The sequence below is a fragment of the Pelophylax lessonae genome (assembly GCF_965119305.1).
Source record: "Pelophylax lessonae genome assembly, chromosome: 8".
Lineage (NCBI taxonomy): Eukaryota > Metazoa > Chordata > Amphibia > Anura > Ranidae > Pelophylax > Pelophylax lessonae.
The window spans coordinates 8090772-8111432 of NC_138775.1; the positions used below are offsets into that span (position 1 = coordinate 8090772).

Genomic DNA, 20661 nt, shown 5'->3' on the forward strand with positions numbered 1-20661 from the left:
GCAACCAGCTATTCTTCAAATACAATTTGGATCATCGATCTATTTATTTACCAATCAATGAACATACAAAATAACACTAAACTAATTTCAATGAAGTTCCTTATCATTTCATTTAGAATCTCCAAATAATCAAAAACTTGTCTGAATTTATATTCAGACCGTAACGAATTGTAGGAGGAGTAGCGGGTCCTAGCTCTCAGTCACTTACTAAACTTCAGGCACTGTCACTCTCCAGCGCAGATCGTCTGCAGAATTGTTCCTTCTATGTTGACCATTTGTTGAGTGGTTAGTGGTTAGTTCCCCCAATTTAAAAACTCTACCGCAAGGATTTGACAACAGTTCACATTTTCAGCTGTGTACATTGAATGAATAACACTTACAGTGCCTTGCAAAAGTATTCGGCCCCCTTGAACTTTTTGACCTTTTGCCACATTTCAGGCTTCAAACATAAAGATATAAAACTGTAATTTCTTTGTGAAGAATCAACAACAAGTGGGACACAATCATAAAGTGGAACGAAATCTATTGGATATTTCAAACTTTTTTAACAAATAAAAAACTGAAAAATTGGGCGTGCAAAATTATTCAGCCCCCTTAAGTTAATACTTTGTAGCGCCACCTTTTGCTGCGATTACAGCTGTAGGTCGCTTGGGGTTTGTCTCTATCAGTTTTGCACATCGAGGGACTGAAATTTTTGCCCATTCCTCCTTGCAAAACAGCTCGAGCTCAGTGAGGTTGGATGGAGAGCGTTTGTGAACAGCAGTTTTCAGTTCTTTCCACAGATTCTCGATTGGATTCAGGTCTGGACTTTGACTTGGCCATTCTAACACCTGGATATGTTTATTTGTGAACCATTCCATTGTAGATTTTGCTTTATGTTTTGGATCATTGTCTTGTTGGAAGACAAATCTCCGTCCCAGTCTCAGGTCTTTTGCAGACTCCATCAGGTTTTCTTCCAGAATGGTCCTGTATTTGGCTCCATCCATCTTCCCATCAATTTTAACCATCTTCCCTGTCCCTGCTGAAGAAAAGCAGGCCCAAACCATGATGCTGCCACCACCATGTTTGACAGTGGGGATGGTGTGTTCAGGGTGATGAGCTGTGTCGCTTTTACGCCAAATATAATGTTTTGCATTGTTGCCAAAAAGTTTGATTTTGGTTTCATCTGAGCAGAGCACCTTCTTCCACATGTTTGGTGTCTCCCAGGTGGCTTGTGGCAAACTTTAAACGACACTTTTTATGGATATCTTTAAGAAATGGCTTTCTTCTTGCCACTCTTCCATAAAGGGCAGATTTGTGCAGTATACGACTGATTGTTGTCCTATGGACAGAGTCTCCCACCTCAGCTGTAGATCTCTGCAGTTCATCCAGAGTGATCATGGGCCTCTTGGCTGCATCTCTGATCAGTCTTCTCCTTGTATGAGCTGAAAGTTTAGAGGGACGGCCAGGTCTTCGTAGATTTGCAGTGGTCTGATACTCCTTCCATTTCAATATTATTGCTTGCACAGAGCTCCTTGGGATGTTTAAAGCTTGGGAAATCTTTTAATATCCAAATCCGGCTTTAAACTTCTCCACAACAGTATCTCGGACCTGCCTGGTGTGTTCCTTGTTCTTCATGATGCTCTCTGCGCTTTAAACGGACCTCTGAGACTATCGCAGTGCAGGTGCATTTATACGGAGACTTGATTACACACAGGTGGATTCTATTTATCATCATTAGTCATTTAGGTCAACATTGGATCATTCAGAGATCCTCACTGAAATTCTGGAGAGAGCTTGCAGCACTGAAACTAAAGGGGCTGAATAATTTTGCACGCCCAATTTTTCAGTTTTTTATTTGTTAAAGTTTGTGATATCCAATACATTTCCTTCCACTTCATGATTGTGTCCCACTTGTTGTTGATTCTTCACAAAAAATGACAGTTTTATATCTTTATGTTTGAAACCTGAAATGTGGCAAAAGGTCGAAAAGTTCAAGGGGGCCGAATACTTTCGCAAGGCACTGTATGTAGACCTTCTGACATCAAAGATGGGATTGTGTAGTTAGAACAGAGGAGATTACCAACTTTCACACTTCCCATCCTGTTCTTGGGAAATCAGCATCTGCCAGCAATCCCACAAAGTCTACTCATCAATAGATTAACTGAGAGAAGAAGCCATTGAGGAGCCTAACATTCCAGTACTGCCAAACGCTAAAGTGGCAGTATTGAGTGGTGTGGCCCCCATAAGGCTAGCTTGCCTAGGATCTAGGACAACTCAAACATAATCAAGATCTTCACCTGGCAGATCCATTGAAAACTATATACCGTAAAATACCGGAGAATTTTCTTAATCTAAATCTCCAAGTCTTGTAAAGTCTGTAATATTTAAAGTCCGTACTTCAATTACCAACCTTCTTGTGTACCACCTCTTGTCTTCCCCTGACCATGGTCCTAACCCCTACAGGCTATGGAGCACAAGGCCCTGCTGCTATCTCTTTGTCTGTTCCACGGCAGCACTATAGAAAGACGGAAGTTTGGTCCATTGGGATTCAATATCCCCTACGAATTCACAGATGGAGATCTGAGGATCTGCATCTCCCAGCTGCGGATGTTTCTGGAAGAGTACACCGACATCCCATACAAGGTGAGGAGGAAAGGGATGGCATTTCTATGTGGCATCATCTTGCCTGTCCAGATATCACAGATCAGCCTCACGCAGCACTGTGAAGAGGTAACTGTATTTTATGCGGCAGGTTCTGCGGTACACAGCCGGTGAGATTAATTATGGTGGTCGCGTTACCGACGACTGGGACAGACGATGCCTCCTTAGTATCCTGCAGGACTTTTACCAGCCGCCGGTGCTAGAAGATAATTACAAGTTCTCTGAGTCAGGAGTTTACCATCAGATCAACCCGACCTACGACCTGAATGTGAGCAGGAATTTCTTGTATCTTATCTTTTATACATGGATTATATTAGTGGTATTCGCCTTTGTGTCATAGTAATCAGAAAATAAAACAGGTTATGGTTAGAAGTGATTAAAGGGATCAAAAAGCCCTCCAACTAAATCAGTGTGTAACACAGTAAACTCTTCTTACAACAGAAGGTATTCATGTGTCTCATTCCATCACATATTCCAAAAACAAGAGGATTATTTCTCATTTTGGGATAGAAAGCAGAGCCATGCAAATCATTCCTTCATGCCCCAGCAGCCAACACTGTGGACTCTGATGTAAGGGAGAATGCTGCAGACTCTGGTGTAAAGGGAAATTCTGATGTAAGGGGATCTCTGGTCACCAGAGCTTCCCCCCCCCCACCCATACAAAAAAATCCACAGAGCTCCCCTTTACATCTCAGGCCACAGAGTTCCCCTTTACATCACAGTCCACAAAGTTCTCCCTTACATCAGAGTTCCCCTTTACATCAGAGTCCGCAGGGTTACCACTTACTGTGTAAGGGGATACCTTGCAGGTCCAGATGTTAAAGGGGAATTCAATAGACAGTACACAGGTGGCTCCAGGGCCCCTATAGACTACAGTACACAGGTGGCTCCAGGGCCCCTATAGACAGTAGACAGGGATCTCTGGGATCCCTATAGACAGTACACAGGGATCTCTGGAGCCACTATAGACAGTACACAAAGACCTGTGGGGCTCCTATAGACAGAATTCAGAGATGCCGGGCCCCACATAGCTGGCACACTGGTTGAGGGGAGATCAGTAGGTGGCCGTGGGTGGGGGAGATCAGGCGGGATATAAACAAGGGGAAGTCTCAGGGATATCCTCCAGCTGCATCTCTCCAGGGCCACTCTCCCTCCTCCACACATGGTCAACCGGAGGCAGTGGTGCCGGGACAGAAAAATGGACCAGGAGTAGCGGGTCCTAGCTCTCAGTCACTTACTGAACTTCAGGCACTGATGTCACTGTCACACTGATGGGCCATACACACTATAAGATTTTCTGAAGACTTTTTTCTTTAGACTTACCAAAACCATATAATATGAGGTCAAACCTAAACACTTTCAATTTGTATGCAATCTGGAAGGCCCTTGCACTACATAGAAAAGGTCAATCTAAAGAAAATCTAACCACAAAAGTTGGATAGTGTGTATCCAGCTTTAGAGTAGAGCGCAGGTCGTCTGCAGAATTGTTCCTCCTATATTGACCATTTGTTGAGTGGTTAGTTCCCCCAATTTAACAACTCTACCCCGAGGATTTGAGAACAATTCAAATCTTCAGCCATGTAAATTGAATGAATAACACCTATGTAGACCTTCCGATATCAAAGATCGGATTGTGTAGTTAGAACAAAGGAGATTAAAAACTTTCACACTTCCCATCTTGTTCTTGGATAATCAGCATTTGCCAGCAATTCCACAAAGCAAGGTCCATAAAGACATGGATGAGCGAGGGGTGGGGGAACTTGACTGGCCTGCTCAGAGTCCTGACCTCAACCCGATAGAACACCTTTAGGATAAATTAGAGCAGAGACTGTTAGCCAGGTCTTCTCGTCCACAATCAGTGCCTGACCCCACAAAAGCGCTTCTGGAAGAATGGTCATACATTCCCATAGACACTCCTAAACCTTGCAGACAGCCTTCCCAGAAGAGTTGAAGCTGTCATAGCGGCAAAGGGTGGGCCAACTCAATACTGAACCCTACAGATCAAGACTGAGATGCAATTACAGTTCATGTGCGTATAAAGGCAGGCATCCCAATACTTTTGGTAATATAGTTTATGTCTCAAGAATCAAAAATTATATTACATTTTTTATTTTAAAAAGGGGATTTCCCTTTTGGAAGGCTATCCTCTCATTTATGCTGTGTCCCTGGTAAAAGGAAGTGAAGGAAAATCTCAGTGGGACACAGTAAAGATCAAGTTTTGGCTTTACATACATTTGTTTAAGCCAGGGTTTCTCAACCAGGGTTCCTCCAAAGGTTGCTTGGAGCTCCTTGAGCAATTTCTGCCACTCAGATAAGTTCCCACTGACACCAATGATCTTTTTAGCTATCTGTAAGGGGGAATTCCTTCCACTGACTACCAATGTCAGGAGCATTCTTCCCACTGACCACCAATTTCAGGAGCATTCTTCCCACTGACCACCAATGTAAGAGACGTTCTTCCCACTGACCACCAATGTCAGGAGCATTCTTCCCACTGACCACCAATGTCAGGAGCATTCTTCCCACTGACCACCAATGTCAGGAGCATTCTTCCCACTGACCATCACACTAATGTATCATGAGTTGTAGATATAGTCACTTACAGCAGGGGTTCCTTGGGGCCACAAAGTTATTTCAAGGGTTCCTCTGAGTTAAAAAAGCTGATAAAGGCCGCTTTTAAGCTATAGTTACGGGTGTCTGGTCTGTGATAGGTGCATCATCTCCAGTTCACGTAGGACTAACTGTGTAAAAATGTTCACCATGGTTTTGTTTTAGGGTTACCTGCAGTACATCCGCTCTCTTCCGCTCAACGATCTGACAGAATTGTTCGGACTCCATGAAAACGCCAACATCACATTCGCGCAGAATGAAAGCTTCGCCCTTCTGGGGTCTCTTGTTAGGCTGCAACCGCGGACGCAGAGCGCAGGAGGGAGCCGCGATGAGGTGAGTATGGTTTCTGTATCCAGACGCAGCGGTCTTGTTTGTACTGTCACTGATAAGCCATTTCCTTCAGATGGTGGAAGAAATCGCTGAGGGGATCCTGAAGAAGGTTCCATCGCTCATTCCTGTGCAGGAAGTGATGGCAAAATACCCCGTGATGTACCAGGAGTCCATGAACACGGTGTTGGCACAGGAAGTCATACGGTACTGAGCATGGGGAAGGCGTATGAGTTATAACTTTAAGTTGTAGCGGAGTGAGGTGGCACTATAAGCAGTGATCTCCAAACTGTGGCCCAGTGGCCGGACGTGGCCTTTGCTTGCTTTTATCCAGCCCTTAGGGCATTATTTCCCCCCACTGTCAGCAACAGTGGGGCATAGTTCCTGCCATGACATCAAAAATGTAGCACTAATCCTTTCTAGGACACCAATGATGGGACACCATTCCTCACACTAACACCAACAATGGGGCACTATTCCTCCCCCTGACACCAATGCTGGGGCACTATACCTCCCACTAACAACAATGGGGCACTATTCCCATTGACACCAATGATGGGGCACTATTTCTCCCACTGACACCAATGATGGGACACCATTTCTCCCACTGACACCAACAATGGGACACTGTTCCCCCCACTGATACCAATGATGGGGCATCATGCCTCCCACTGACACCAATGATTTGGCATCATTCCTCCCACTGACATCAAGGATGGGACACTGTTCCTCCCACTTACACCAATGATGGGGCATCATTCCTCCCACTGAAACCATTCCTCCCTCGGCTACCAATGATTTGGCATCATTCCTCCCACTGACATCAAGGATGGTACAATGTTCCTCCCACTTACACCAACGATGGGGCATCATTCCTCCCACTGACACCATTCCTCCCTCGGCTACCAGTGATGGAAAACCATTCCTCCCACTGACACCATTCCTCCCTCGGCTACCAGTGATGGAAAACCATTCCTCCCACTGACACCAACAATGGAACACCATTCCTCCCACTAACACCACTGATGGGGCTCTATGACTCTACCTAACACCAATGATGGGGCTCTATTACTCTGCCTAATACCAATGATGGGGCATTGTTTACACCCACTGACACCAGGGCACTTTCTTCTCCCGCTGGCCATAGTTCAACCCCCCTAAAGTTTGAACGACTGTAAAGTGAAAGTGGCCCTTTGTTTAGAAAGCTAGCCTAAAGACCCCTGCCCTGTAGCACTGGCTCCTGGGTTTAATCCTTATAAGCAAACCAAAGTGTGATATGCAGGGTTGTTTTTGTGTGGGATTTTGATTGCTTCTTTCCAAAGTTCAAAAACCTACTGTGACCGTGGTGGGGTTGGACGGTAGAGTGTAAGCTCCTCTAATGCAGACTGATGTCACCAACTAAGTGTTCTCTGTACAGCACTGCAGTATAGATCAGAGCTTAATAAATGAAATAAATATACTAATATATATTATTCCTCCAGGTATAACCGCCTCCTTGGCGTCCTCTCCCAGACTCTTAGCGACCTGCTGAAGGCCATGAAAGGCCAGGTCGTCATGTCATCTCAGCTGGAGCTCATGGCCAACAGTCTTTATAACAATTCAGTGCCAGAACTCTGGCAGGCAAAGGTCAGAATCCAGACACAGTTCTATAACTCTCCTACAGCATTTTGTTTTCCTCTGTTGCTCTTCATCATTTGACCATGTGTTGCTTTTATCCAGGCGTATCCATCGCTGAAGCCGTTGTCCTCCTGGGTGATTGACCTTCTCGAGAGAATCAAGTTCCTTCAGAAATGGATCTCCGATGGAATCCCAGCTGTCTTCTGGATCAGTGGCTTGTTCTTCCCTCAAGCTTTCCTGACCGGAACCTTACAGAACTTTGCCAGGAAACACGTCATCTCCATCGATACCATCTCCTTTGACTTTAGGGTAATTAATCTGTGTCAGAATTCTGGTCTTCACAAAAAATAACCTCCAGCCAAAAACTTTGTGAAAATAATGGAACTCTGTCAGGTGTTACTAGGTTGAAGAAATTGGCTCTCATATCCTCTGTGGTTAGTGGGACAAGGAGTGAGGTTTAACCTCTGTTAATTTGGGGGCACGGGCAGCAATAAAAACCTCACAGAACTCCTAACTCTTATGTCCCGTACACCCGCGTTGATAGTTGGCCGTGAATTTTCGGCAAACGTCCGATCGGCCGATTTTTGGCTTGTTAGTATGATGCTTTCGACAACCGACTCCGACTTTTCGGCCGAATAAAATCTGGTGTGCAGGCTATAAAATTTTTGTTGGCCGTCACCACAACGGCCGATTTTCCGTCAGTCAGTACAGATTTCGGCAGACAAAAATCTGATGAGCAAGACTGGGCATGCTCAGAGATGAAAAAACACACGGAAAGTAAACCATCACATGACATCACTTTTTTGTTGGCCGAGAAAATTTGTGTGCAGTCTAGAGCACATTTCAACCAACACAACAACACTGGACAAAAGTCGGACGATCGGTCGGCCGATAATCGTTGCGTGTGTACGAGGCATTAGCAACTCTCTTCGGAGAAAAAAAGTTGAACTTCAGGCAAATAGCTACATACAGACTTGAAATACATATATATGAGAGGTCTTACCTATCTACGGGTATTTGTGTCCATCCAGTGCTGAGATTTACACATCCCTGCAGGACAGGGCCTCTTGATGACCTGACTTTTCTTCTACCGATGTTAAATAATAGTTAGGTCACCTCCCTACCCCCAGTCTGTGATAGCAAAGAAGTCTTGGAACGATGGTGATCAGTGACAAGAAATTACCAACAGTCGTTCCACTTCAATTTCGGTAAGGCAGAACGGCCTTGGTGAGATTGCTCTTGCTAAACAGGGTGCCCCTAAATTAAAACCCACAAATTATGAAGTGTCATAAAGAGCCCCAGACCCAAATTAATACAAGAAAACTGATTATCAGATGATTGAATACAACAGCCAAGGCATTGGAGGGTCTGGCCCCTGAAACATATTCTAGGACTGTCACAGGAGTGCAGACCCCCAGGCCTCGCCATGTGACCCTTACACCAAGTTTTGCAGCCAGAACGTGGTGGAACTCCATTCCCCCACCTCCAGCTCTCACCCTCCGCTCCTGCTCCCCACGGTCACTTATGAACATAGAAGCCTATTGTGTTTACAAGGGATAGCTTTGCTCTCATTGCCTCCCAAAACGAACAGATCCATGAACATACTCATTGCGGGGCACAGCAGGCGCAGACCTCCAGAATCTGGGAGAGAACATGATCTCCCTGCAAGGTGAGGCAGAGCCTCCTACACAGGACCAGGACGGTACTAGAGCTGGGCCAGGTAGAAGAGAGAGAGGAGGGGAAGCTTTAGGAAGGGGGGGGGCAGGGTTACACACTGTGCATAGCACACCCTTTAAACCCTGTAAACAACACACCCCTGACTCCTGCACTCTGTACGTAGCGTACCCCTAAACTCTGTACACCGCGCACTACTAAACCCTACACTCTGTAAGTAGAACACCCCTAAAGCCTGCACTCTACACAGCACACCCCTGAACTCTGCACTCTGTACAAAGCGCACACCTGAATCCTGCATTCTATATGTAGCGCACTCCTGGACCCTGCACTCTGTATGTAACACACTCCTGAATGTAGCACACCCCTAAACCCTGCACTCTGTACATAGTACACCCCTACACCCTGCACACACTGTACATAGTACACCCCTAAACCCTGCACTCTGTACACAGCATACTCCATAACTACAAAGCACACCACTGAACTCTGCAATCTGTACAGAGCGCACCCTTGAACTCAGCACTCTTTACGTACCACACTCCTGAACCATGCACTTTGTACATAACGCATCCCTAAATCCTCCACTCTGTATGTAGCGCACTCTTAAACCCTAGCCCCTGCACTCTGTATGCAGCACACCCCTAAAGCCTGCACTCTGTATGTAGCGCATCCCTAAACTCTGCACGAAACCCACCCCTGAACCCTGCACGTAACGCACTCCTAAACCCTGCACTCTGTACGTAACGCATTCCTGAACCCTGCACTCTCTACGTAACACACCTCAAATACAATTGGCTCTTTAAGAGCAACTTTACTGCTGATGCAGCCCATGAAGAAATTGAGTTTGACACCCCTGCCCTAATGTCTGTCTGTTTTAAACCATGTCTAAACACCATTGGGGAGATTCATTGATATTATCTGTTTTCCTGTTGAAGGTTCTGCGGGAGACAGTGTCAGATCTGCAGCAGCGCCCCCCAGAGGGGTGTTACATATTTGGCCTGTACCTGGAAGGAGCGTGCTGGGACAAGACGACAACGCAGCTGGCAGAATCGAGGCCTAAAGAACTTTACACGGAGATGGCGGTCATCTGGCTAGTACCAGTGGCTGAACGCAAACCTTCCACTTCAGGGACCTATCTGTGCCCCATCTACAAGACCCTTACCCGAGCAGGTAAAGTGGGGACTTGGAAGAGGGTTCAGTAATTGCAGAGGACCAATCTCCCATTCCCTACAAAACCGGAAAATTCAGGCAGACTGATCAGATTTTTGTGCAGGTGGATAGACCACGCACTTTACAATCTGATCACAAGATATTTCATTTTGATTAACATTTTAATCAGTTGTTTTTGGATGGTGGAGTTTTCCACTGGTTACAATATGTATCCTTAATTTAATTAAACGCAATATTAGCTTTTACTGCCTGCAGAGACAGGGCAGAAAGTGAGGAACCCCTACAAGGATAAAGACGGCAAAAGATGGATTGAAATTCGGCAAGCTCAACAGGAGCCTGCCGAATTTTGATCTATCTATGAGCAGCCTGTTGGGTTTTTCTTCATACGATTTCTGCCGCTGGCTATAGTTGGTGGCAGTAATCACTGTTTGAAACCACAACCTGTGAAACAGAATAGAAATGATGTCCCAAAAGCCACACACCAAGCAACCCTGTGCATCAAAGTGTTGTCAGCAGCTTCAGTCTATCTCTGGCCTGGCCCCACCCAAAGACATGTTTCACCCTGCCCACGGGGATTAGTCATAGAGGCCGAGAGAGAGGGAGGGGGAGAGAGAGGGAGGGGGGGGGGAGAGAGGGATGGGGGAGAGAGAGGGATGGGGGAGAGAGAGGGAGGGGGAGAGAGAGGGATGGGGGAGAGAGAGGGAGGGGGGAGAGAGAGGGAGGGGGGAGAGAGAGGGAGGGGGGAGAGAGAGGGAGGGGGGAGAGAGAGGGAGGGGGGAGAGAGAGGGAGGGGGGAGAGAGAGGGAGGGGGAGAGAGAGGGAGGGGGAGAGAGAGGGAGGGGGAGAGAGAGGAGAGGAGAGAGAGGGGAGGAGAGAGAGGGAGGAGAAGAAGAGGAGAGAGAGGGGGAGAGAGAGGAGAGGGAGAGAGAGATGAGAGATCGGAGAAAGATAGAGAACAGAGAGAGATACATCAGAGAAAGAGAGAGCGAGAAAGATATCAGAGAGAGAGAGACATGAGAGGGGGTGAGGAAGAGAGATACATCAAAGAGAGAAAGACATGAGAAATAGATACATCAGAGAGAGACTGTGTATAGGTGGGAGGGGAATAGTGTAATGTTAGGTCTCCACCCCCCAAGCTTTGGTGCTATGCCACGCTCATAATCCGCTGATTTCTGAGGGCCGCAACCGAATAAAAACTACTTTTTGAGGAGGTACACACAATGAGTTCGGTCATTACCTACTAAAATGTGCAGAAGAATGGTGTTTAGGGGTTTTGGGTTTACAACCACTTTAAGAAGAAACTTCAAAGAATAAAAATAAAAAGCTAGCAAAATGTTTTTAGACTTTAAGGGAGCTGAAGAAGAGATGACCATCCTGGACATGAACAAAAACCCTGAAGCATACATTACACACTCGTTTGTTTGTTTGCCAGTGTCCAGTAATCCTCCTGTAGGCAGCAGTATAACCTGACCTCATATGACTTCCTGTGTCCCTCAATAGATGATAACAGGTAGAAGAACCCCTTTAAGCGGCCACCATCACCCCTATAGATACACATACCAGCCTCTGCATAACATATAATCGATTGACCAGAATTATTTTTTTCCCCCCCAGGAACGCTCTCCACCACTGGACATTCCACCAATTACGTCATCGCAGTGGAGCTCCCTAGCAGCCAACCACAAACCCACTGGATAAAAAGGGGCGTGGCTCTGATTTGCGCTCTGGACTATTGATTGGACGCTGTGTCAAATAGCTTTCTGTAAACTTCAGGGACCTTTTTAGAAAATATTATTTAAAAAGAAATATCAGTTTCAATGATCTCAGCCATTTGTAAAGCCGTGTTTGATATTCTCTTCACTGTTTTCCTGTATTTCAAACAAAAATAGTACAAATTAAATCCCATTTCTACTGTATTTTTTTGCAGATAGTTTTGTCCAACCTAAATCTACCAAAAGGAAAACAAGATGGTGTCACTTTTTGTTCTGGAGTTTCATTCATTTCTTTAGTTTTCAGTTTGTTTGTTTTTTGCAATTCCATTATGTAAAAAAAAACCCCCAAAAAACTTTAGATATAAAAGGGCAAAAGTGTTGCAATACAAACAGCAGGCCTGCGGATCGTTACAAATAGGCCCCCGTGGGTTCCTGTCACCTACAATTCAGAAACTTCCAATATCACTGCAGCAGGAGGCAGTTTGTACCTTCACACAAGTCCCTGGTGACAGACAGGCGGCATCCAATGTACTAGTCGGGCGTGACAACATCAGCATGATGTATGGTGGCCATGGCATTTCCCTATAAGCCAAACAAGACTTTGCTCTCCTCCAATGCAGGGCTTGGCTCACTTTGCCATCCCGGAGTGCAATGATTTGCTGACACTGTTCACTTCTAGTGCAGTGATTAGCCAACTCTGCCCCCCTCTAGTGCAGGGATTGGATGACACTTCTGTCCTCCTGTGCAGTGATTGGTTGACCCTGCCCTCTCCCAGACCAACTGGCTGACTCTGCCTTCCTGCAGTGCAGATATTGCCTGACTCTGCCCTCCTCCTGTGCAGTGATTTGCTGATTCTGCCCTGTTTCACTGCAGCCATTGGCTGACTCTGCCCTCCTCCTGTGCAGCGACTGGCTGACTCTGCCCACCTTCAGTACAGACACTGGCTGACTCTGCCCTCCTCCTGCGCAGCGATTGGCTGACTTTGCCCTCCTCCTGGCAGGGCTTGGCTGACTCTGCCCACCTCCAGTACAGACACTGACTGACTCTCACCACCTCCTGTGCAGCGACTGGCTGACTCTGCCATCCTCCTGTGCAGCGACTGGCTGACTCTGCCATCCTCCTATGCAGCGACTGGCTGACTCTGCCCTCCTCCTGTGCTGCGATTGGCTGACTCTGCCCTTCTCCTGTGCAGCGATTGGCTGACTTTACCCTCTTCCACAGCAATGATTGGCTGACTCTGCCCTCCTCCAGTACAGCAATTAGTTGAATTATTCATATTTCAACTGTACAGTTATTAGTCCACTTTAACAGTAATTAAAGGCCATTTAATAAGAGCATTGTTTTATTCCAGACTCTCTGTCAGGTTTTAGCTATGCAGTTAAACAGAATGTAAAATGTTTTTGCACTTATTGATTAATCTTTGTATATTTTTTTTTGTCAAGTTAATATAAAGTATTATGTCTGATTACTACAGAATTAGCAGGTGCAGCCTGTCGGTGGAATCTAGCTTTCTAGAGCTCTTTACTTCATTGCTGTAAAAAGGAGTGTAATCTCCTTCTGGTCCGTTCTATGTACAACATACCATCTAAACCAGGGGTGTCCATTATTTTGACCCTCCTGGGCCACATTGGAAGAAGAGACATTACACTAAAAATACAAACAAAAAATACACTAAAAATAGGGATAGCTGATGATCAGTTCCTCCTGCGGGTGACAGAGGGTAGGTACGGCCGCAAGGCCCCGTTCACTCTAGTGACAGGACATAGGCGGGCGCACCTGTTCATGGCTTTCTACACAGCCAGAGATTACCTGCTGTGATCGCTGCTGTGTAGAGAGCATGAAAAGGTGTGGCTTTCGGCGAACTATCACCATAGTGAATGGGGTCAGCAGCCACACCTACCCTCTGGGAGCCGCAGAATTTGCACCAGCCCTAATCACCGGTGTGAATGTAGCCTATGTATGTGCTGTGTGGTGAGGTAGAGGGGGCACAGTCCACCCCAGTACCCCTCTAGATCCGACCATGCAGCATTTACATAGCTGGCACCCCTGCTGCTGTTGTTTTTGCAAACATGGCATCCCCGGCATCCCTCCAGCTGTTCATATGCCTGGCTTGTCAATGTAGGCTGCCGCAGCTGCTATGTTTGCACGACATCCCCACAGACCGGGTTGTCTGTGTCGGCTGCAGTGGTTGCTGTGCAGTATTTGTATATCTCACAATCTATTCCAAACACACCGTGGGATTATCCAAAAAATCATCACATCCTGATAAATTGGATAACATTTATTATTCCACAAGGAGTACTGTCATCGGCAGAAGAATTGTGACATGATCATGAAGAAATTATGGATCCAGCCCGTGGGGTCATTGTAAAGTTTGTAAAATGGGTCCTGCCCGCAGCGTGACAACAGTGATTGTAATATGAAGCTAGTGACACGGAGGAACAGTCTTCTGACATGGAGGGATCCCAGCCCGGAAAATCCCTGATAAGGAATATTAGTGGACTACACTGGGGGGGGGGGGGTTTAGGGTGTAGGCAGATCACATGATGCGGGTATGAAAAGATCATTGGGCATATGCCATATATTACCTGTGAGGGGGGACGAGTATACATGGGGAATTATAAAAATGGTTTATATACATCATATACAGGAGTGTCAGGACAGTCTGTCTGGGTGGTACCGCTAAAAAGGGTTTTGGGAAGGGGGGGTTACTGGCGTTTGGCTTTGTATGGGCGCGAGCGTTTGCGGCGGTCGGGCTTCCTCTGTTTGTGCAGGCGGCCGATGCTGACCCCCTGCCGCCTCCTGACCGAAATGTTCTGCTCCACCAGACTCGCCAGCATGCCTGAAAGGATGGAACAAAGAGGGTTAAATGTGATAGATTTTTCGGGTCAACCCCTTTTTATGCAAAAGTGTGAACCCCCCCCCCCCCCCCTCGTGCCATCACACTGTGAAACCTGAAATTAGTGCTTGCAAGGTGAGAGATACAAAATCTAAGCCTCCCTCCGCCCCAAAGCACCCCCCCCCCTCTAATGTTGAGGGCATGACGCCTGGTATGGTTCGGGGAGGCGCTCGTCGCCCCCCCCCCCCCTTACCTGCCAGGCTGCATGCTCTGATAAGGGTCTGGTATAGATTTTGGGGGGCACTCACTTATCCCATCCCCCTTTCCTTTCCTGACCTGCCAGGCTGCATGCTCTTATAAGGGTCTGGTATGGATTTTGGGGGACACTCACTAGTCACATCCCCCTTTCCTTTTCTGACCTGCATGCTCTGATAAGGGTCTGGTATGGATTTTGGGGGGCACTCACTTGTCCCATCCCCCTTTCCTTTCCTGACCTGGCAGGCTGTATGCTTGAATAAGGGTCTGGTATGGATTTTGGGGGGGACCTCACGTCGCTCTTTTTTTGAGATTTTGGCGTGGGGTTCCCTCTCAAGATCTATACCAAACTCAAAGGGCCTGGTTTTGTTTTGGGGGGGCGCTCACACCATTTTTTAAGGGGATATTACATTGCATACACTCGATCTCAGAGCACAAGTCGCATGCCACAAGTTGGATCAGTTAAGATGATGATCTGACTTCCATTCATATCAATTGGATGAAATTGCGCCCAAGTCAGACCAAAGTAGTGCAGGAACATTTTTTCAAAGTTTGACCAAGTAAAACGGCTCCCATAGGGAACCATTTATTTTGACATGTCATGCGACTTAAACTCTTAATATATATATATATGTGTGTGCGTGTGTGTATATAGATATATATATATTTATATATGTGTATGTATATATATATATATATATATATATATATATATATATATATATATAAAAAAATGTTTGGGGGCTCTAAGTAATTTTCTAGCAAAAAATACTGAAGTGCCAGAAATAGGCTTAGGCATTACAGGGTTAAGTTAAAAATGTATCAGAACTCTCCCCATGTTGAGTACAACCAAAAAAAAAAAAAAAAAAAAAAACCTTAAAAAACAAAAATTATACAAAAACTTTTTCATATGCAAACCAAAAAAGGTAAAGACTGATAATATATGAAACTTATGCTGGAGATTTGGATTTTTAACCCTTTCGCCGCCTGGTATATAAGTCGTACGCATCTGAAACTGGGAGCTTTCCACATACTCGCAGCCACCGGTTGTTTGCTCGTTCTGGCTGACGGATGAAAGCAGTCTAGCAACCCTATACCGCCTAGTAACGGGCAACTCTGCCATGTAATCCAGGCTCTGCTTGCCCATCTGCAGGCCCAGGACCAGCATGGTGGGCGCTGCCAGTTAGATGGGACATGTGTCTGCTCTCCTCCCCTTCTTCTTGCGGACCCGGAAGTGACGTGTCAAACGTCACTTGCCGGTCCCCCTTTCACATTTCCCGCCCACTATGGCCAGGAATTAGCTTCACTGAGACATCAGGGGGTCTTTTAGACCCCAGATGTCTCAATAAAGAGAACTGGTCATAAGGGACCTCAGACACCCAGGCCTGAACTCACCTTCTTGGGCCAGCATGGAGATGAAGGCGCAGATGAACTCGTCGTAGTTGTGGGTCCTTCTCTGATCATCAATCTGAAGACAAAAACAAGAAGGTCTGATCACATCCCAGTCCAGAGATTGCACACAGAAGAGCAGAACGACTACAGGACACCGAGCGTCCTACCTTGAATTTTTTGCGTTTCTCCAGCTCCTCCCTCAAGGAGGCCTCCGAGGTGGCTATTTCAGCTTCTACGCATTTTAACAAAGCCAGAAGCTCCTAAAAAAAAAAAAAAAAAAAAAGTCAAGTTATCTTAAAAAAAACAAAAAAAAAAAACGTAGACCTCTCAAAAATCTGCATCATGAACACATTCCTGACACATCACAATATACGGCAGCAGGATCATTTTTCAGAAAAGCCATTCTTAGGGTCGGTTCACACTCTTGCGAGTGCGGCGATCGCATGTAATATCGGAGCGCACTGCTCCTTCATTACATGCGATCGGATGTGCGGTGCGAATTCAGCCATACACTTTGTATGGCTGAAATTCGCACTGCACCCGCACAAAAGACGCACATGACCCTTTTATCCAACCGCATTAGGATCGGATCGCACAGTGGTTCACACTTGTGCGATCCGATCCTGTGCGAACTGTCAGATCGCACTGCAATATGCGATCAAACTGGGGGTGTCGTTAACATTTAATTGACACCCCCGTCGTATCGCATATGGCAGTGTGAACTGCCAGGAGTGCGTTTGCGATGCGGGAACAGGCTGCAAATTCGCAGCCTTCCCGCATCGCACAAGTGTGAACCGGGACTCAAAGTGATTGTAAAGCCTCGTGTATTTTTTTATTTTTTTAAATAACAAACTCATTATTCTTCCCTCCTCTGTGCAGTTGGTTTTGCACAGAGCAGCCCGGATCCTCCTCTTCTCGGGTTCCTCTTTGCTGCTCCTGGCCCCTCCCTCCTGTTGAGTGCCTCCACAGCAAGCAGCTGTAGCCCAGTAATTGATTGGGTCAACATTTTCAATGCTACCAAAGGTTACATTCTCAACATGTTTCGCCAAATACGAGGCCTCTTCAGAAATTATTGTAGCATAAAGAACAAATCACTAAAATAGAGTAATCTCAATAAAGATAAGAAAAACCATCTGTTTCTCTATTGAAGTTTAATCACTTCTGGACCACCCCTTAGATTTACTGCTACAGGGCAGCCCTCCTGCACAGAATCACATATATATATATATATATATATATATATATATATATATATATATATACATATACATATACAAATACATACACACACGATTCTGCACTTCCGCCTAAGGGGTGCGTGCTGTCGGTGGGCCACTTCTGCTGCGATTAATTACAACAAAAATCGATCTGTGGGTGCCGGGCAATGGATGTCAGAGAGGCAAAACTGAGCTGGGAAGTGATGGATTTTGTGTCCCTACAAAAGCAGAGAATAAAATCCATCACACCCCTTAGCAAAAGCACCTCACAGTGTACACACGAACACTGGCTAGGCACACATTTAACCCTTTGATTGCCCCTGATGTCCCCTGAGGAGATAAGGGTAGATGAGATGTGGGAGATGGGATAAGTAGAGAGGAGATAAGGGTAGATGAGATGTGGGAGATGGGATAAGTAGAGAGGAGATGAAAGCGGATAAGGGGATAAGTGTAGAGCTAATGACTGGAAAAAGGATGAGTAGAGTAGAGGGGATGAGATGAGAGTAGAAGAGGGGGTGAGATGAGAGTAGAAGAGGGGGTGAGAGGAGAGTAGAGGGGATGAGATGAGAGTAGAGGGGGTGAGAGGGGATGAGAGGAGATGAGAGGAGAGGAGATGGGATGATAGGAGATGAGAGTAGAGGGGGTGAGATGAGAGTAGAGGGGGTGATATGAGAGTAGAAGAGGGGTTGAGATGAGAGTAGAAGAGGGGTTGAGATGAGAGTAGAAGAGGGGTTGAGATGAGAGTAGAAGAGGGGTTGAGATGAGAGTAGAAGAGGGGTTGAGATGAGAGTAGAAGAGGGGTTGAGATGAGAGTAGAAGAGGGGTTGAGATGAGAGTAGAAGAGGGGTTGAGATGAGAGTAGAAGAGGGGGTGAGATGAGAGTAGAAGAGGGGGTGAGATGAGAGTAGAAGAGGGGGTGAGATGAGAGTAGAAGAAGGGGTGAGATGAGAGTAGAAGAGGGGGTGAGATGAGAGTAGAAGAGGGGGTGAGATGAGAGTAGAAGAGGGGGTGAGATGAGAGTAGAGGGGGTGAGAGGAGAGTAGAGGGGATGAAAGGAGAATAGAGGGGGTGAGAGGGGATTGGATGAGAGTAGAGGGGGTGAGATGAGAGGGGATTGGATGGGATGAGAGTAGAGGGGGTGAGATGAGAGTACAGGGGGTGAGAGGAGAGTAGATGGGATGAGAGGGGATTGGATGAGAGGGGATTGGATGAGATGAGATTGGCTGGGATGAGAGTAGAGGGGGTGAGATGAGAGGGGATGAGAGGAGAGTAGAGGGGATGAGAAGCGAGTAGAGGGGATGAGAAGCGAGTAGAGGGGATGAGAAGCGAGTAGAGGGGATGAGATGAGAGGGGATGAGAAGCGAGTAGAGGGGATGAGAAGCGAGTAGAGGGGATGAGAAGTGAGTAGAGGGGATGAGAAGCGAGTAGAGGGGATGAGAAGCGAGTAGAGGGGATGAGAAGCGAGTAGAGGGGATGAGAAGCGAGTAGAGGGGATGAGAAGCGAGTAGAGGGGATGAGAAGCGAGTAGAGGGGATGAGATGAGAGGGGATGAGATGAGAGTAGAGGGGATGAGATGAGATGAGAGTAGAGGGGATGAGAGGAGAGGGGATGAGATGAGAGTAGATGGGATGAGAGGAGAGTAGAGGGGGTGAGATGAGAGGGGAATGGATGGGATGAGAGTAGAGGGGCTGAGATGAGAGTAGAGGGGATGGGATGAGAGTAGAGGGGATGGGATGAGAGTAGAGGGGATGAGATGAGAGTAGAGGGGATGAGATGAGAGTAGAGGGGATGAGATGAGAGTAGAGGGGATGAGATGAGAGTAGAGGGGATGAGATGAGAGTAGAGGGGATGAGATGAGAGTAGAGGGGATGAGAGGCGAGTAGAGGGGATGAGAGGCGAGTAGAGGGGATGAGATAAGAGTAGAGGGGATGAGATGAGAGTAGAGGGGATGAGATGAGAGTAGAGGGGATGAGATGAGAGTAGAGGGGATGAGATGAGAGTAGAGGGGGTGAGATGAGAGTAGAGGGGGTGAGATGAGAGTAGAGGGGGTGAGATGAGAGTAGAGGGGGTGAGATGAGAGTAGAGGGGATGAGATGAGAGTAGAGGGAGTGAGAAGAGAGTAGAGGGGGTGAGATGAGAGTAGAGGGGATGAGATGAGAGGGGATGAGATGAGAGTAGAGGGGATGAGATGAGATGAGAGTAGAGGGGATGAGAGGAGAGGGGATGAGATGAGAGTAGATGGGATGAGAGGAGAGTAGAGGGGATGAGAGGAGAGTAGAGGGGGTGAGATGAGAGGGGAATGGATGGGATGAGAGTAGAGGGGCTGAGATGAGAGTAGAGGGGCTGAGATGAGAGTAGAGGGGATGGGATGAGAGTAGAGGGGATGAGATGAGAGTAGAGGGGATGAGATGAGAGTAGAGGGGATGAGATGAGAGTAGAGGGGATGAGATGAGAGTAGAGGGGATGAGATGAGAGTAGAGGGGATGAGATGAGAGTAGAGGGGATGAGATGAGAGTAGAGGGGATGAGATGAGAGTAGAGGGGATGAGAGGCGAGTAGAGGGGATGAGATAAGAGTAGAGGGGATGAGATGAGAGTAGAGGGGGTGAGATGAGAGTAGAGGGGGTGAGATGAGAGTAGAGGGGGTGAGATGAGAGTAGAGGGGGTGAGATGAGAGTAGAGGGGGTGAGATGAGAGTAGAGGGGGTGAGATGAGAGTAGAGGGGATGAGATGAGAGTAGAGGGGGGTGATATGAGAGTAGAGGGAGTGAGAAGAGAGTAGAGGGGGTGAGATGAGAGTAGAGGGGGTGAGATGAGAGTAGAGGGGATGAGATGAGAGTAGAGGGGATGGGATGAGAGTAGGGGGGAGGGGTGAGATGAGAGTAGAAGGGATGAGAGAGGAGTAGATGATTTGAAAGTGGATGAGCGGAGAGGCGGTAAGTGGGACAGGAAAGAAGTGGAGAAGTATAAGGCACATGATCCTGAATATGGAGTTCTGGGTAATATTAGATGTTTGCCCTCCTCTGTGTCTCCTTACCTTAGGTGAGAACCGCTCTCCTCTCGGGGGATCAGAATTCTCGCTGCCATCTTCAGCTTTGATTTTTGGGGAAACTTTTCCGGAATCTGAGTGATATGAACAGAGAAGATTAACAATTCCCCCCCTTTGGGCACACATTCCTCCTCACACATGTATAGAGTCCTCCAC

At 46.8% G+C, this 20661-nt stretch overlaps 2 protein-coding genes across 2 annotated transcripts in view; one reads left to right on the plus strand and one right to left on the minus strand.

Moving 5' to 3' along the window:
- The window catches only part of DNAH1 (dynein axonemal heavy chain 1), a 140775-nt gene extending 128910 nt beyond the window's left edge, over positions 1-11865 (plus strand). The window contains exons 71-78 of the mRNA XM_082265290.1: positions 2446-2625; positions 2735-2911; positions 5419-5586; positions 5657-5787; positions 7062-7206; positions 7300-7506; positions 9810-10044; positions 11659-11865. Of these exons, the coding sequence (XP_082121416.1) occupies positions 2446-2625; positions 2735-2911; positions 5419-5586; positions 5657-5787; positions 7062-7206; positions 7300-7506; positions 9810-10044; positions 11659-11780 (1365 nt within the window). The 3' untranslated portion in view covers positions 11781-11865. The remainder of the gene's footprint in view (positions 1-2445; positions 2626-2734; positions 2912-5418; positions 5587-5656; positions 5788-7061; positions 7207-7299; positions 7507-9809; positions 10045-11658) is intronic.
- A 2491-nt stretch (positions 11866-14356) lies between these two features.
- BAP1 (BRCA1 associated deubiquitinase 1) overlaps positions 14357-20661 on the minus strand; it is a 38013-nt gene continuing 31708 nt past the window's right edge. The window contains exons 14-17 of the mRNA XM_082264726.1: positions 20494-20579; positions 16410-16502; positions 16246-16318; positions 14357-14598 (exon numbers count right to left, since the gene is read on the minus strand). Of these exons, the coding sequence (XP_082120852.1) occupies positions 14465-14598; positions 16246-16318; positions 16410-16502; positions 20494-20579 (386 nt within the window). The 3' untranslated portion in view covers positions 14357-14464. The remainder of the gene's footprint in view (positions 14599-16245; positions 16319-16409; positions 16503-20493; positions 20580-20661) is intronic.